Source organism: Gastrolobium bilobum, unplaced genomic scaffold (genome assembly GCF_033153095.1).
Source record: "Gastrolobium bilobum isolate Gb01-03AN ecotype WA unplaced genomic scaffold, APGP_CSIRO_Gbil_v1 utg21558, whole genome shotgun sequence".
Lineage (NCBI taxonomy): Eukaryota > Viridiplantae > Streptophyta > Magnoliopsida > Fabales > Fabaceae > Gastrolobium > Gastrolobium bilobum.
This window is the reverse complement of record NW_026895134.1, coordinates 44,660-59,559: the sequence shown is the minus strand read 5'-3', so window position 1 is coordinate 59,559 and position 14,900 is coordinate 44,660. Positions and strand designations below refer to the sequence as shown.

The following is a 14,900-nucleotide window of genomic DNA, read 5'->3' as shown; positions in this document are numbered from 1 at the left end:
TATTTATATTTTATATTTTTTATACTACTTGTGATAGCCCTCTCTCTTCTCAATCCATTTCATCCCATTTTATTAATTAAACATACTTTTTGAATGATTTTGTTTTATATTAAGTTGTTTGGATATACATTAAATTTATGAATATTTATAGAATTACTAGTGTTGTTGATTGTATATTTTGTTTGGATAAGTTTTTGTTGTCTTATTTTTTTTAAACAGGCTAAACCAGGCTTTTATTTTTTGTAAATAAGACAGGCCACAGGCTGGAATTATATTCATAACAGGTAACAGGCTTGGTCATGCTGACACATTTAAATACAGGCTTAACCTTTTAAGACCAAAGCTCGGCTCGGCTCGGCTTGTCCCGTTAACACCCCTAGCTGAAAGTGACTCAATGACTGCGATCACATGGCTCACCACAGGTAGTGAGCCAACCTGTGAATCTCATATTGTGACTCGTATATGAGCTTGGATGGATAGAGATTGTGTTACGAAGATCAATCACATTTATAGAGAAGGAAATTTCTGTACAAATTGGTTATCAAATTCTCCCTTTTTAATCAAGATGAAGAAGACTTATGTGTCTTCTCATCCCCCCCTCCCCCCCCCGGTATTTATTTGTTGTACTTAGTTGATTTAGGTAGTGTTAGTAGGCGCGTTTTATTTCTTTTGTCTAGCCTGTGGGGGGGGGGGGGGGTTTGTCCCATTCAAGATACCAAAAGAAAAGAAAGAAAAAAACAAGTAATCAACCAATTTTTTTATTTTAATTCTTCAAAATATAAATATATGCTTTAGAACTGAAATTAAACAAGGCATTCCTTTTTTGTATTTTAAATTTTAATTCTTCAAAATCTAAATTAAAAAAAAAAGTTGCAAAATGGTGTAAAGTGAAAAGATTTGACCGTTCTTGTATATTGCTTTTTGCACAACTCAAGCCAAACTCTTTATTTCCTATAACCAGTTATTAGGGGGGGAAATTTCAATGCTACTTTTATTTTCATTTAAGTTTCTAGGAGGGATGAGAATTTCATGAAAGTTCATAAATATGATTTCGAAAAGGCAGTTAACGATGCATATGATATTCATAATTGCTTTCATTTGACATTGTTTAAATTCTTTTATCTTTTATTGTCATATATAAAATATAACCCAAGCTCTTTATGTTTATGGGGCAGTGGCGGACTTAAAAAATATTATTTATGTCTGTATATTTAGGGATGGAGGTTCGGAGACAATGTCCCCGAATTTTTCTTTTTAAAGAAAATTTTAAATGTTTTAAAAAATAAAAGAATATAAATAAAAAAGAAAAGAAAACTTGAACTTACTACAAAAATAAAGTACATTTTGGGTCCTAAACAAAAATTACGGGACTCAATTTAATTCCTTAGAAAAAAAATTCACTCGTTATCTCTCTGAATTTCAAAATAGACCCATGTTAGTCTTTTTGAGGGATTAATGTAGGTCTTCTTTGAATTTCAGAGGGGCCACAATTTCGACTAACCGAATTTATTTTGGAATTCAAAGGGACTGAGAGTTGACTTTTTTTTTCTAAGAGTTTAAATTGGGCTATGTAATTTTTATTGAAGACTCAAAATATATTTTATTTTATTTTCAAAAATTTGTGTGTGCACTTGCACACACTTACAACAATACAGGTCCGCCGATGTTATGGGGTAACCTAGAAACTAAAACCATCCATTTTTGGTAAAAAGAAAACCTCATTAATCATAGATAATCCCTAGTTTTATTTTTTGACAATATCATTAGAATTGAATAATAAGTGTTTTTAAATTTAAAATAATTTTTTAAAATTATAAATATACTCAGACAATAATTTAAAAAATTAAGTATCAACTGAAATTTATATATTCTAACACGCGCCCATATTTTCAATATTTTTTCACAAATGATTGGTTAATAATTATCATTGTCATCGACTAATTTAAATGCTTAATATTATTATTATTATTATTATTATTATATACATAAATTTTTTATATATAATAGTTAATATTTAATAATATAAAATATTATTATTTTTAACAAATTTTAAAATAAAATTAATAATTAGTAGAGTTATTAATTCTTGTCAAATCAATTTTCTTTATATAGACAGCATTGCATTAAAATAGTAATAAAAAATCCTATTAACAATTAAGTTAAATTATTTATAATTTTCATAAATTAAAAATTATTAAAAAATATTTTCTTTATTAGTTCTTTTCTATTTTTATTTATTTATTTCCTAAGATATATCCTAAATTTATCGATGACTCGATTAGTTCAATTTAAATATAATCTGACTCATTATAGGAGACGAATTTTCGAAAATCAGTTTCTCTCTTCTTAGAACTTGAACTTAAAACTTCCGATTAATGGTAACAAATTCCTTACCCTTTAAACCAATTTGAAAAGGCATAGTTTGCTTTGGGGATGGCATGCGAAGAGTGATATGCTATGCATAATCTTTTCCCTTTCTGCCATTTTGTAATTTTTTATTTATTCATGCTGTGATGGTCAAAAAGCCAATCCTATGAAGTATTAAAACTCTTTAATGGTTTCTTTTATCATTTATAGGACCACCGTGTTTCATCTTTGGTTAGTTGAAGACTGAAGTAGGTGGATCGGCGGAAAGCATCAAAGCTTACATAGATAACGGGTTTTATAAGAGTTATGTTGTAGTAAAAGTGATTGTGTAATGTTATACAGATTCGTTTTGCGTGTCATAGTTTTTTTTTTTGTTTCAAAAAGTGTGGACTCCACAAAATGTTGTGTGTGTAGAAAAAAATTGTGTCATGTGAAATAATAAATGTAAATCCCATACATAAAAGGGTAATACTTTTATAAGAAAAGTACTATTTCCTATGGAAATAGATTCTTTTATGTTAAAAAAAAAAAGCATGAAATGATAATGTGGGAAGATCACAACTGTACAAAGTGAATCAATGGTATAATTTTGTAACTATCTATTTTAATATTTTTTTCTTTTCTTTTATTACTATTGATCCACATTTATATGATTATGATTCTCCATATGACCATATCATGTTTTTTTTAACCTAAGAGGATTCAGATCCATTTCCTACACTCATATTTTTCAAATAGGTCCTACAAGATTATTTTTTTCCATCTTCAACTCTTTTCTTTCTCCTATTTATTGTTTGGATAGCAAATTAGATAAAATCATCTATTATCACATGCTTGATAGGATTGGAAAAATGTTATACCCACTTAGGTACAACGGTGGTACCAAAGATTTATCCGTCTGATAGCATCGAAATTCATACCCACCGCCAAACTTTCATGATCTTATTTAATGTATTATCCCTCTATCAAACAGATTGGCCTGAAAATTTTGATTCTTGTAAGACCTACATGGAACTTGAAAGGTACAAGACTTAGTTTAGAATTAACCGCCTCAAGTTTAGGTAAATGAAGTGGTTTAGTTAGGGTCGCTTGTTGGACTCAAACGCGTTGAACTGGGCCCAGATTCCAATTATGTGCTCCTTTATAACATATATATATATTCAGCCGTTGGCAAGTGGGATGGAGAGTACGAGGACAATAAAAGCCCATGGCCCATGACCCATGAGGAGCATTTTACACTCTTTTTCAGAAAATGAGCATGACTTTCCCTTGTTGGGGTCCATTTAAGTGTGAATAAAATGTAAATATAAGGGAAGAAATCTCACAAAAAGAAGACTGGGGATATTCTAACTACCAAAATTTTTTACTACTAACTTACTACCCATCACATTACCATTGGATCAAAGAGAGAGAATGTTAAAAAGTTTTTGAAGAGAGAGAAAATATTAATCTAATGGTGATTAGATAGGTAGTAAGTTGGTAGTGGAAAATTTTGGTAGTGAGAATATCTCTCCTCCAAAAAGAATACATAAAATGAATAGTTCATTTACATAAAAAAATTGAATAAAATCATTCTTTTACATTAATTTTGGGATTTATTAGTCTTATGTCATAGAAGAAAAGATGTCTCCAACCATAAAGACTAACATGTAGTGGGTCTTATTAAAAAAGAAAAAATAAAATAAAATAAAATAGAGCCCACTGTTCTTTTAAATCATTAGGAGAAAGATATTATCTTATGTAATATAAGACAAATAAAGCCCATTAACTTTTTATACAGATGATTTTTGCATTCCAGATCTATAAATTGAACATGACTTTCTCTTGGAAGAAAATCAAAATCTTCAGGGACAAACACCGGGACACAAGAGTTGAGGAAAGAATGATCAAACAAGGTTCTAAAATGTAGTTTTTTTTTTTTTTATGCAGCTCGTAGGGAGAAGCGATAAGCTATTAATATCTTCATATCTATACTACTTCTCCATGTATCAGATTGTGAAAAAGAAAGACATGTCAGTCTCTTAGATATCGCAAATCCAATAAATCATCAAATAATGTGGTACTTCTGTATACAATCAAAAGAAGAGATAGTATTGCGTGGTAGTTTGAGTCGCACATCTACAGTGTGGCTTGGTTTGTTGTATAGTTGAGCCCCACATTGTAAACAGATGAAGATGTTAATATAAGCCAAGTGTATAAAATAAACCTTATAACCAACATTTGAACATACTTACCTGGATGGGGTCAATGGGTGATCAAGAAGGCCCATGGCCTAGGCTAGTGACCTCCATTGCACTTAGGAGGGGTGCTAGTTTAAGGTCTCCTCAAGTAGGAGAGCCTACATCATAATTTGTGGTAGTGGGGGCCAGCGTTCGCGCGGCCCCTTCTAATCTGAGTCGAAAATTTCTTTATATTTAATTGTTGTTTCGTGTCATCCGTTGTTGCATTGTTTAATGTTATTATTATTTTCTACATTTTGCTTACCATTAGTTTACTTACGAATTTTAATGGTTTACCTTATTGGCTTATGGTGGGAAATCCATTGATGTCATTTTTAATCATTCTCATGATGTAGGTATTATCCCAGAAGAGCATGAGCAACACAAAACTGAATCAATTTAGTAGTTAGTTTATTGAGATGTACTTGTCTACTAGAGGACCATGGTATAAAACCAGGTACTAGATTCCGTTGTATATTATTATATGTAGAAAGTAAGTATACGAAACACACATCATGTCACTACATTCCATTTCTATCCAATCCATGAATGTCATTTTGGAATTTTGACTCTGTCTTTCCTTTCAAACCCGATATTCACCAAGAAGAGCATACATTAATGTCATCAAGACAATATTTCTGCAGATTAAAGAAGAAAACAAAAAAATCATCCACGTAGTAAACAAAATTCACTTTCTTTTCTTCTCTTCTCTCTTAACTCCAAAAATTCTGTACCCCCATATCTTCTGTTTTAATCAGTTAACTTTGTTTAAACTTGCTTCATATTAGTGTTTATTTGTTTGTTTTGAGATAATAACAAAATAAAATCTACTTTAGCAAAACTTGCTTCACAATAACAAAAACTTGCTTCACAAAATAAAATCAAGATTTAAGAGAGGCATTTATAAAAGCAATCGACTTTACATAAACGTTCCAATGAATTCATAGTAACACTTGAATATCAGGGTTCTGAAAACAAACTGAAAGAAAACACATAACATAAGGAAAAACAATAACCAGAAAAGGAAGAGTTGAATACTTATGTAAACACCACACCACTCCCTAAATCAAGTTAAGATTTTTTAACTTTAGGTTCAAGTCCTAATGCCTTTCTGGTTTTGCCCACAAACAAATCTCCTGACTTGATCATGCCAGGAAACCTTCCAAGGACTGTCATGAATGGGAATTGTGCAACCCCTTGTTTTCTTCCAAGTGAAACAATAGATATTGGTGGTTGTGCCTTGTAAATTCCCAATTTAGGCTCTTTGCCTCCTCCTTCTATCAATAGCTTCAGGTTCTTGGCAACCAATTGAGCATGACCTTGTGCATACACCCCTTGTTTGATTTCCTGTGGCATAGATTTCACATCAAAACATCTTGCATTTATTAGGATTCCTTTCAAAGATATTTAAAATGTCACAGATTTAAAAGATAGAGCCAAGTTACTGACATTCAAATATCCTCAGACAACAAGGAGACTAAGTAACACAATTACAGAAATACTTTAATCTCTAGAGTTAAGGATTTTAAATCCTTAATTAAGATAATGAACAAGGAAAAGAAAAAGACAAACAAACAATAACAGACATGGGCATGCAGTGAAACCTCAAACCAACTGTTTAGCTATAAGAAGGGTATTAGAAATTAAATGATGCCATGCAACATGAATAAGTCAGAATGAAATTAGGGGAAATTAATATTCATGGATTTGACTCAATCATGAATAATAAGTAATTAAATTGGTACAAATATTATTCTTATTTTTTGTAAACCTCTGCTGTCATTAATAATAAGTAGAACTTATAACCAACGTTGAACAGACCAGACAACTCAGCATGATTCATTAGCCAACTTCATTACCAACAGACAAAAGTTGACTGCACCACATGTGTATATCATAGAATGAGGAGAGAAACTAAGAAGACTAGCAACTTGCTGAATTTGTTATAAATGGTTTGATTAGGATCCTTCCTACAAAAAAGAAGAAAAAAGAAGTCAAAATGACTTGGATTTGGCTAGCACTTACTTGAACATCTGTAATATCTCCAATTGCAAAAATGTTGCTCCGGCCCTTAACTCTCAAGTATTCATCAACCTTTATCCTTCCATCAGCATCCAAGTCATCCATTAAAAGAGTTTTTCTAAGCCATGTTGAACCAAGCGGTTTCCCTGTGCATAGAAAATGAGCATCTGCTTCAATAGTCTCTCCAAGTGAAGTTTGATATGTCCTATTATCCTCTGTGAAGGAGTCCAAGTCCACTGATTGCTCTAGTCTCACATCAACTTTCTTTGATTGAAGCCACTTCAAAGTCTTCCTTGAAGCCTTTGGCCCAATGTATTCCAGCAACCTTGATCCTTTATGCACTATTGTGACCTTCTTATCAGGAAAATCAACAGCAATCTCTGCCGCAAGCTCAACACCAGTTGGACCTCCCCCAACAATCAAAATTGAACTTGCAGATTTTATCTTTGTATTTTCTGCCAGTGAAAAGACTCCTCATCACTCAAATGAAATAGACACATTGAATATCATTCACACAACATAATCCAAAACATGCTATAGCAATTTATTATATGTTAGAACTTTGATTAGGAATGCACAATCATCACAGTAGATGAAATATCAAGATTCATTGATATTTCATAAAATTGAATTTTATAAAATTGAATTTATAAAAGAAGGCGAATCGGAGCAGTGGTTAAGCTGTTATTTTATGACCGAAAGGTCATGGGTTCGAATCGAGGAAACAGTCTTTTTGCAATTGTGCAAGGATAAGACTGCGTACAAGGATTGCCTCCACCCCACACTCGCTAGTCGGGTTTAAATGGGAGTGATTTTTTTTCCATCTTTGTGCAAAGACTATATAGAGATACCCTCAAGTATTACCTCCTTTATATTGATCAAGTCTTTCACTCCTGGTTTTGGGGATTGGTTCAGTGTGGCCAGTGGCAATAACAAGATAGTCATAAGCAATCTGACGGCCATCTGCAGTCAAAACTTCAGTTTCAGATATGTTGATGGCACTGGATATAACAAGGTCCCCTTTTGTGAAGTATTCTCTATGGTTGATCACTGTCCTTTCTGCAAAGGATGGCTCAACCAATCCCCTCAAACATGCCCATGGAATCTCATAATATTCCTTCCTGTGTTTAATAGTTCTCAGTCAGTGCAACAATTTACAGAACAAGTTCTATGTTTGTGCATGAAACATAATAAAGCCTCCTACTCTCTCAAATCAAATTCTAAGAGCATAGCCAGCTAGAGTAGACTGTAAATGTCATATCAAAATAACCACTCAATTTAGATTTGAAACTACTGATAAATAAAACTATACAACATTCAATTAAACATAGATATTAAGAGCATGAATTGAACTACTAAGAAACCATGATATTGCTACATATACAAAGAAAGAACTCACGGATCAATAAGGGTGATGTTGGCATGATGTTGTAGACTTTTTGCGAGGATGGCACCAGCAACACCACCTCCTACGATGACAACTTTCTTCTCCACCATTGTTTTATGCTTTCACTCACCTGTGGTTGAAGTTAACTATGTAATGATTGTTATGTTCTCAAAACAAGATAAGGCAACAGCATAAATAGATGTCTTTGCGTCATTGCATGTATCATCAAAGTGAAAATGTCAGCATTTGAATTTGGACATTAAAACGACCAAACACAAATGGTAGATACCATCCTAGTTCACAACCTGGATGCTGAGTTCAACTTTTCTTTTTACAATTTCTTAAGAAAAATATTATTTAATAAAAAAAACAATAAAATATTTGTGAATCCTTATGATGTTGGACCCTCAAAAGAAAGTCCAGTTGCCAGCTTATATAAGCTGTGGCTTGTTTGATAAGAATTCCTTGAGAAAATTATTCAAATAAAACGGCAAAAATCAAAATCATAATACAATCTTTTTTCGTAATGCAACGACCTAAAAATTAACTCAAACATTAAAATATTCCAGAGGGAAAATAAAAACAAAACAGTATACAAAATAAGAATATAAATTAAAGACCAAATATTTACGAGAAGCCCAATAAGAAAAAGGGGGGGGAATATTATTTTTTGTTATTTTGTTATTTTTCTATATCCTATATTAAATTCTAAAGGCCAAAGATTTAAATCGTAGAAAGGAAAAATAAAATAAAATGAACGTAGTTTGGAATAAAAATAAAAATTTAACATTTAATTTCTTATTTTCCTTAACAAATAAAACTAAAATTAAATAAAAATATATTTACAATAAAGAAAAATACTTCAAAAATTGATATTTTTTTATATAAATAAAAATGGAAATCAAATAAAGTTATGATGATTTATTATAAAAAAAAAACTCTATTTATGTTATTTTTTCATTTTTAATATTCTTCAATTTTAAACGTAAAAAAGTTGATCAATTGTTTTTGAAGAATCTAATTCTAGAAAATCTCAAAATTGACAAAAAGTTCTAAGATTTAGTACTTACAAAAAATATCAGGAAAATGACATTATTTACGCGAAAATATAGTTCTATTAAAAAAAAAACTTCATCAATTTTACAAAAATAAACTATCGAAAGAAATCTTATCATTTTTTAAAAAAAGATAAAATTCCCCATTAGACCATAAATTCTACAGAAAATCCATAACTTTTTTTTAATTAACACAGCGCCAATTTTCATACTACAACTACATTTAAAAAAGAGGATTAAACTTTTTTTGTATTTTTTTCTTGTTGATAACAAAACAAGACATTTACTCACAAAACAAAATGAACAAAAATAATAGGAAATTCGATACCAATTGACCCAATCATTTCATGAAAAAGTTAAACGCTACATAAACAAATTACAGAGCCTCCCAAAATAATTAACCGTTAAAAATATCATCTTTTACAATTTTAACAAGTATCTAAATAAAATTAAAAATGTATTACCGAAAAAAATAATAGAGTAGGGGAAGAGGGAACAAGGTAGATGAGAATCACACTTTGCCTCGTCCTTCCCTTTGGCCGAATCAATCTCCCAAATCACATCATTTTTTCTGATGATTAGAATAAAAATGGGAAAATATCAATAATTACGTGAATCAACTAGTAAGATATTATTTCAGCTTAGTAAGTAATTTTGAGTTCGAGTTTTGTACATGTATCTATATTAAAAACTTGGTAGGGTTTATGGTTCTGTTCAACTCGATCGAATTAATAAATTAATTAATGAATCGGTGAAAAAAATTTCAAAACAAATGGTTACATTTCCAATCAAATCAGAATTACTTTATTAATTACTTTTTTAAAGTTGACCTGCTAATAATACAGAAATAGTGTGTATGATATTTTTATTTTCTTCCTTTTATTTGGATAAAGTTTGATCAAAATGAAGTGTTCACACTTTTTTTTCCCTTCTCTTTCCAGTGTGAGCGAATAGCTGTCACGGAGTTGGAGGCAATGAAATATATCCTTAGCGCATTGTGATTGCATTCTGGCATAAGTTTCTGGGACCTTCTTAGTATAATAGAATTTTTTTTCTCTCCATTCTTCCTATGACCGAAAGAAAAAAAAACTATTTCCCACTAGTATTCATCCTATAATAAGTTGAGAATTGTGAGTTTGATTCAGTCCAAACTTGTTTAGTTTAGGATTAGATTATTATCCATTACTTTCATCAGCCTATGACTAACCGGGTGGAAAATTGAATTTTTCTCTTCCATCTAGATGAGTTGGCCTTGGGATTCTTATCATGAACATAACAATATAAATACTCAACGAGAATTAATACCAAAAGTTGATGGGACATCTGGAATGAGTTGGATAATCACTCAGCTTTGTCATGCCTAAGAAAATGCCAATAAGTTTAAGGGGTGTTTGGTATAACTTTTTTGGTTAAAATGGTGAGAAAGTGGGATGAAATTTTTTTTTTTTTTTTATCGTATTTGATATAAGTAAAAGTGAAAATAATTTCAGAATATTTTTTCTCCGTCATTTTATTTTTAACTACACATTTTCAAAAAATAATACTATACCATTCATAGTATTATTTTTTTCCCACTAATTGAGAAACGTGTAACATTTTGAGACGAAAATGCTATGGAAAAATGAATGTTTGATGACTGACAAGAGATTCAACATTTAAAATGATAGGTAATTTTGTCATTTCGATTCAGATTCCCATCAATATTTTACATTCAACCAAACATAGAATCAATAAAATTAATCCAATATTCCCGGAAAAATTTTCTAGACAGACATCCACCCTTGTAAAAATAAATATCTTTTTTTCCCAAAAATTTCTCACCATATTTCCAAAAATCTTTTTTTCCTCGCTAAAAATAAATATCTCCTCTACCCAACACTCCAGATTATTTATTTTTGTTACAGATTCTTCTAGACAGACATCGACCCTTGTAATTACATTGGCAAATTTTTAGTCTTTAAGCTAATGATTTTAATTCCGTATTTGTAAACTTCCAACTTTGATTACAAGGTGCCGGTCGTTAACATAATTATCAATAGAAAATTCTTCATAATTTTAATATTACACAATATTACTTAACGACTCTTTTTCTAAAAAAATTTATAATTCGATATAGCACACAGAATTCTCTAACCAAGTCAATGATCAACATGCTAAAACAATGCAGTATTTATATTCCATGGAATGTGTACACCCCAGACCCCACCATCTATATGAGTTTGGTTTGGTTAGGTTGGTGAGAAGAGAACTTAAGAAGGGACAAACATGCAGATATATAAAAGAGGCATGTAGTATATATCAAACATTTTGCAGATAAACCAACTACTCATCCAATCAAATTTATCAAACCAAATATGTCAATGCTACAATAGTTCAATAGTAATATCTGTATCCCTCTTCTGACTCACACAATCACATCTCAAGAAACACCCCTTTATCAGAATAAAAATAATTTACATATGGTACCCTAGACACAACTGTTGCTATTGTCCACATGTTACTGTAATCAGCCTCTTGCCAATGCATAGGTAAGACTACCTACTATTGACCCTTCCCTGAACCCTGTGTAGGGAGGGAGCTTTATAGCACCAGATTGCCCTTTTTACATATAAGAACAAACTGAAGATATACCAATATTGTACACAAACTACGAAACAGATTGATTTTGTATCCACACCATGCATAATATCGAGTCAAGCTAGCAAAACTTAAGGGTTGAGTCCCATATGTTTTCTTGTTTTACCAACAAATAAATCTCCAGATTTGATGATGCCAGGAATTCTTCCACAAATTGTCATTAATGGGACCTGTGCCACCGCATCTTTCCTCCCAAGTGAAACTATTGCCAATACTGAATGTGGCTTGTAAGTTTCCATCCCAGTGATCCCACATTCTTTTGTTCCCTCAATGATCAGCCTCAAGTTCTTTGCAACCACTTCAGCCTGCTTCTGTGCCAAAAACCCTTGCTTGATTTCCTGTTGTATATATTTACATTAAAAAACCTCCTATCAGGCATCATGTAAAGAGATTAAAATGCCACAGATTTATAGTGTAGAACCAATTTATACGGGACAAAATCAAAGAGGCTGGTATATAAACAGCCTAAATAACACAATCACATAAATCTGAAGGAAATTATGCATGTACATCCACTTTTAAAATTTGATGTCACACATTAACTCAAGTCTCTAAATTCAAGGATTTTGGACACTTTTCTTCCACAACAAAGCCGCTGAATAGGTCCAAAGAACAATAATGAAAGATATAGACAGGTAGTAAAGCCTCCAGTCAGACAACTGCTCAAGAAAAAAAGGGACTGGAAAACAATATTGCAATGAAGCAAATATCTCAAATAGAATTGGGGGAAAACTAGTTTCATGAGCTTACTATAATTTATTGACAAAGCCAAGTTATTTTTTCCTATTTAGCAGCAATTAACACAAGCAATATTCTCATTCATTTTACATCAATATTTTCATTACTAGTAAGTGGAAACTCAATTCTGCCCAAAATCCAGGCAATAAAGCATGACCTCTCAGCCTAGTTCAAGTGAAACGAACAGAATATCAAGGGAACAGCACAAGACTGAGTAACTGGATGAGTTTATTATAAAAGGGTGTGAATACCTATAAAATTATACTATCATGAAAAGCTGAATAAATTACTAACAGTATGCACTTACTGGAATGTCTGTAATATCTCCAACGGCAAAAACGTTACCCCGACCCTTGACTCTCAATTTTTCGTCCACCACAATCCTTCCATGAAAATCCAAGTCATTCTTCAACACAGTATCTTTTAGCCAAGCTGAAGCAAGCGGTTTCCCTGTGCATAAGAAATGACAATCTGCCTCGATGGTCTCTCCAAGTGAAGTTTGATATATCTTACGTCCATCTGTGGCATTGTTCAAATCAACTGATTGTGCTAGTTTCACCTCAACATTCTTTGATTTCAACCATTTTAGAGACTTCTCAGAAGCTTTTGCCCCAATGAATTCCAGCAGCCTTGATCCTTTGTGCACTAGAGTAACGTTCTTATCTGGGTAATCAACAGCTATCTCTCCAGCAAGTTCCACACCAGTAGGACCTCCTCCAACAATCAGAATGGAGTGAGCAGATTTTATCTTTTGATTTTCTGCCAGAGAAAATGAACTTCATAACTCAAGTGCTGACTATGACAATTCATTACATGGTTGAACCTACTCCATAAAAGCACTCACAAAAACATTATGCTAAAGACTAAAATGAGCAATGTCAATGCATGATATGATTGAAACGAAAACAATAACACAAAATAATCCCATATTGCTCTAAACAAGACCAATGATATAAATAGCAATGTACTTGGAATTCAATCAGTTATTTTTGTGTTCTAATATTTCTTCCATGGCCCTGCAAGACCTCCATGGTCCTTTGTGTTTTTAATAAATACTTAAAACCATATAATGCTTCATTTCATGTAATGAGAGAAAGGCATTGCAGCCAATTGTAATAATTAGGCCTACTTGAATCCAATGGAAACAACCTACTCTCCTCGAAGGTTAGCCATAGCAATAATAATATCAGAAACATTGAAATGCATTCTTTACTACAGATGTAGGCTCAACTCATGAGCTACATATTCTGCATCAGTTTAAATTCATAATTTTTTTTGTTCCCCTTCTTGGTAAAGATATATGTTCAAATTTACCTTCTATGTACTCATTAAGTCTTTCACTCCTACTTTTGGGGACATTATCTGCATGGCCAGTGGCAATAACAAGATAGTCATAGACAATCCGACGGCCATCTGCGGTCAACACTTCGGTTTCGGTCAAATTCACAGCACTGGATATAACAATGTCACCACTGGTGAGGTAATCTCTATGGTTGATCACCAACCTCTCTGCAAAGGATGGCTCAACCTTTGCCCTCAAGCTTGCCCAAGGAATCTCAAAATATTCCTTCCTGGATGTCAATTGCACTAAATCAGAAGAAAGACAGACACACAAAAACAAGTTGACAACAACAACCATGTGCATGGAAATCTAAACACTTCAATCATCAAATGAATAACAAACCTCAAATAATTCCAAAAACACACTTCTCAACCTCAAAATTGAAACTTGAAAATCTGGGAAGTTCCGTAAAGCGATAAAGATTCCAAATTTACACGAGGGTAAAAATTAAATACAGCATAATCTTCAACCCAATAACCCTACCGATTAAAAACAAAAAAGGGGTGCTGCAATTAGCTAAATTCGAATTAAAAATATCAGCTTTAGCATAATTAAACAAGGGGGAATCTTTTTTATTTGATAAAAAAAAAAAAAAAAACTTTTGAAGATAGGAAAAGAAAGAGAAGCTTTTACGGATCAATGAGAGTGACATGGGCATGGAATTGAAGAGATTTAGCAACGAGAGAACCAGCAACACCGCCTCCTAGGATCACCACTCTGTTTCCATCTTGCTTTTCCATTTCGATTCTTTGCTTTCCTTTGTTCCCGGTTCACATTTTTCCACTGCAACTGCTATACACTATTATTTATTTAATGGAAATAAAAAATATATATATAAAACTTTTGCATAGTTGGAACTTGGAATGGCCGACACATTTCCAGATTTTCAGTTTAGTTCAAAAAATGTTTGTACGAAATAATTTATTTTCTATATACACCGACCTCGTATACAGAAAAAGGATTTTTATAAGTTGTACTAAAAAAAAGTTTTGTAAGTGTTATGTTATAGAAAAAATGATTATGTAATGTTACAGAAATTCTGTAACGTGGGTCACACACAAAAAATATTGTGTGGATAAAAAAAATTTTGTGGTCATATTAAACGATGAATATGAATGCAAACTCCAAAGAAA

The 14,900-nt window shown here is 32.0% G+C and overlaps 2 protein-coding genes and 1 non-coding gene across 3 annotated transcripts; 1 reads left to right on the top strand and 2 right to left on the bottom strand.

The window, feature by feature from the left end:
• Positions 1–4,593: 4,593 nt before the first annotated feature.
• On the top strand, positions 4,594–4,754 carry LOC133289466 (U1 spliceosomal RNA). The gene has a single exon (XR_009748495.1). It is a non-coding gene; the product is annotated as a U1 spliceosomal RNA (small nuclear RNA).
• A 903-nt stretch (positions 4,755–5,657) lies between these two features.
• Positions 5,658–8,137, bottom strand: LOC133289376 (uncharacterized). The gene is made up of 4 exons (XM_061487330.1): positions 8,008–8,137; positions 7,473–7,729; positions 6,612–7,063; positions 5,658–5,933 (listed from the first exon to the last, which is right to left on the bottom strand). Exons 1-4 carry the CDS (start codon positions 8,103–8,105, stop codon positions 5,658–5,660), a joined length of 1,083 nt encoding a protein of 360 aa, XP_061343314.1. The 5' UTR covers positions 8,106–8,137.
• Positions 8,138–11,375: 3,238 nt separating this feature from the next.
• On the bottom strand, positions 11,376–14,586 carry LOC133289005 (uncharacterized). Its single transcript, XM_061486887.1, has 4 exons — positions 14,401–14,586; positions 13,740–13,996; positions 12,733–13,184; positions 11,376–12,025 (listed from the first exon to the last, which is right to left on the bottom strand). The coding sequence occupies exons 1-4, from the start codon at positions 14,505–14,507 to the stop codon at positions 11,759–11,761; spliced, it is 1,083 nt and encodes a 360-aa protein (XP_061342871.1). The 5' UTR covers positions 14,508–14,586; the 3' UTR covers positions 11,376–11,758.
• Positions 14,587–14,900: the final 314 nt, after the last annotated feature.

Coding starts and splice junctions, on each gene's coding strand:
- LOC133289376 (XM_061487330.1), bottom strand. CDS start 8,105: ATGGTGGAGAAGAAAGTTGTCATCGTAGGAGGTGGTGTTGCTGGTGCC. Junction 7,730..8,007: donor AACATCACCCTTATTGATCC/GTGAGTTCTTTC, acceptor TATTAAACACAG/GAAGGAATATTATGAGATTC. Junction 5,934..6,611: donor GAGATATTACAGATGTTCAA/GTAAGTGCTAGC, acceptor TCTATGCCACAG/GAAATCAAACAAGGGGTGTA.
- LOC133289005 (XM_061486887.1), bottom strand. CDS start 14,507: ATGGAAAAGCAAGATGGAAACAGAGTGGTGATCCTAGGAGGCGGTGTT. Junction 13,997..14,400: donor CATGTCACTCTCATTGATCC/GTAAAAGCTTCT, acceptor ATTGACATCCAG/GAAGGAATATTTTGAGATTC. Junction 13,185..13,739: donor ACTTAATGAGTACATAGAAG/GTAAATTTGAAC, acceptor TTTCTCTGGCAG/AAAATCAAAAGATAAAATCT.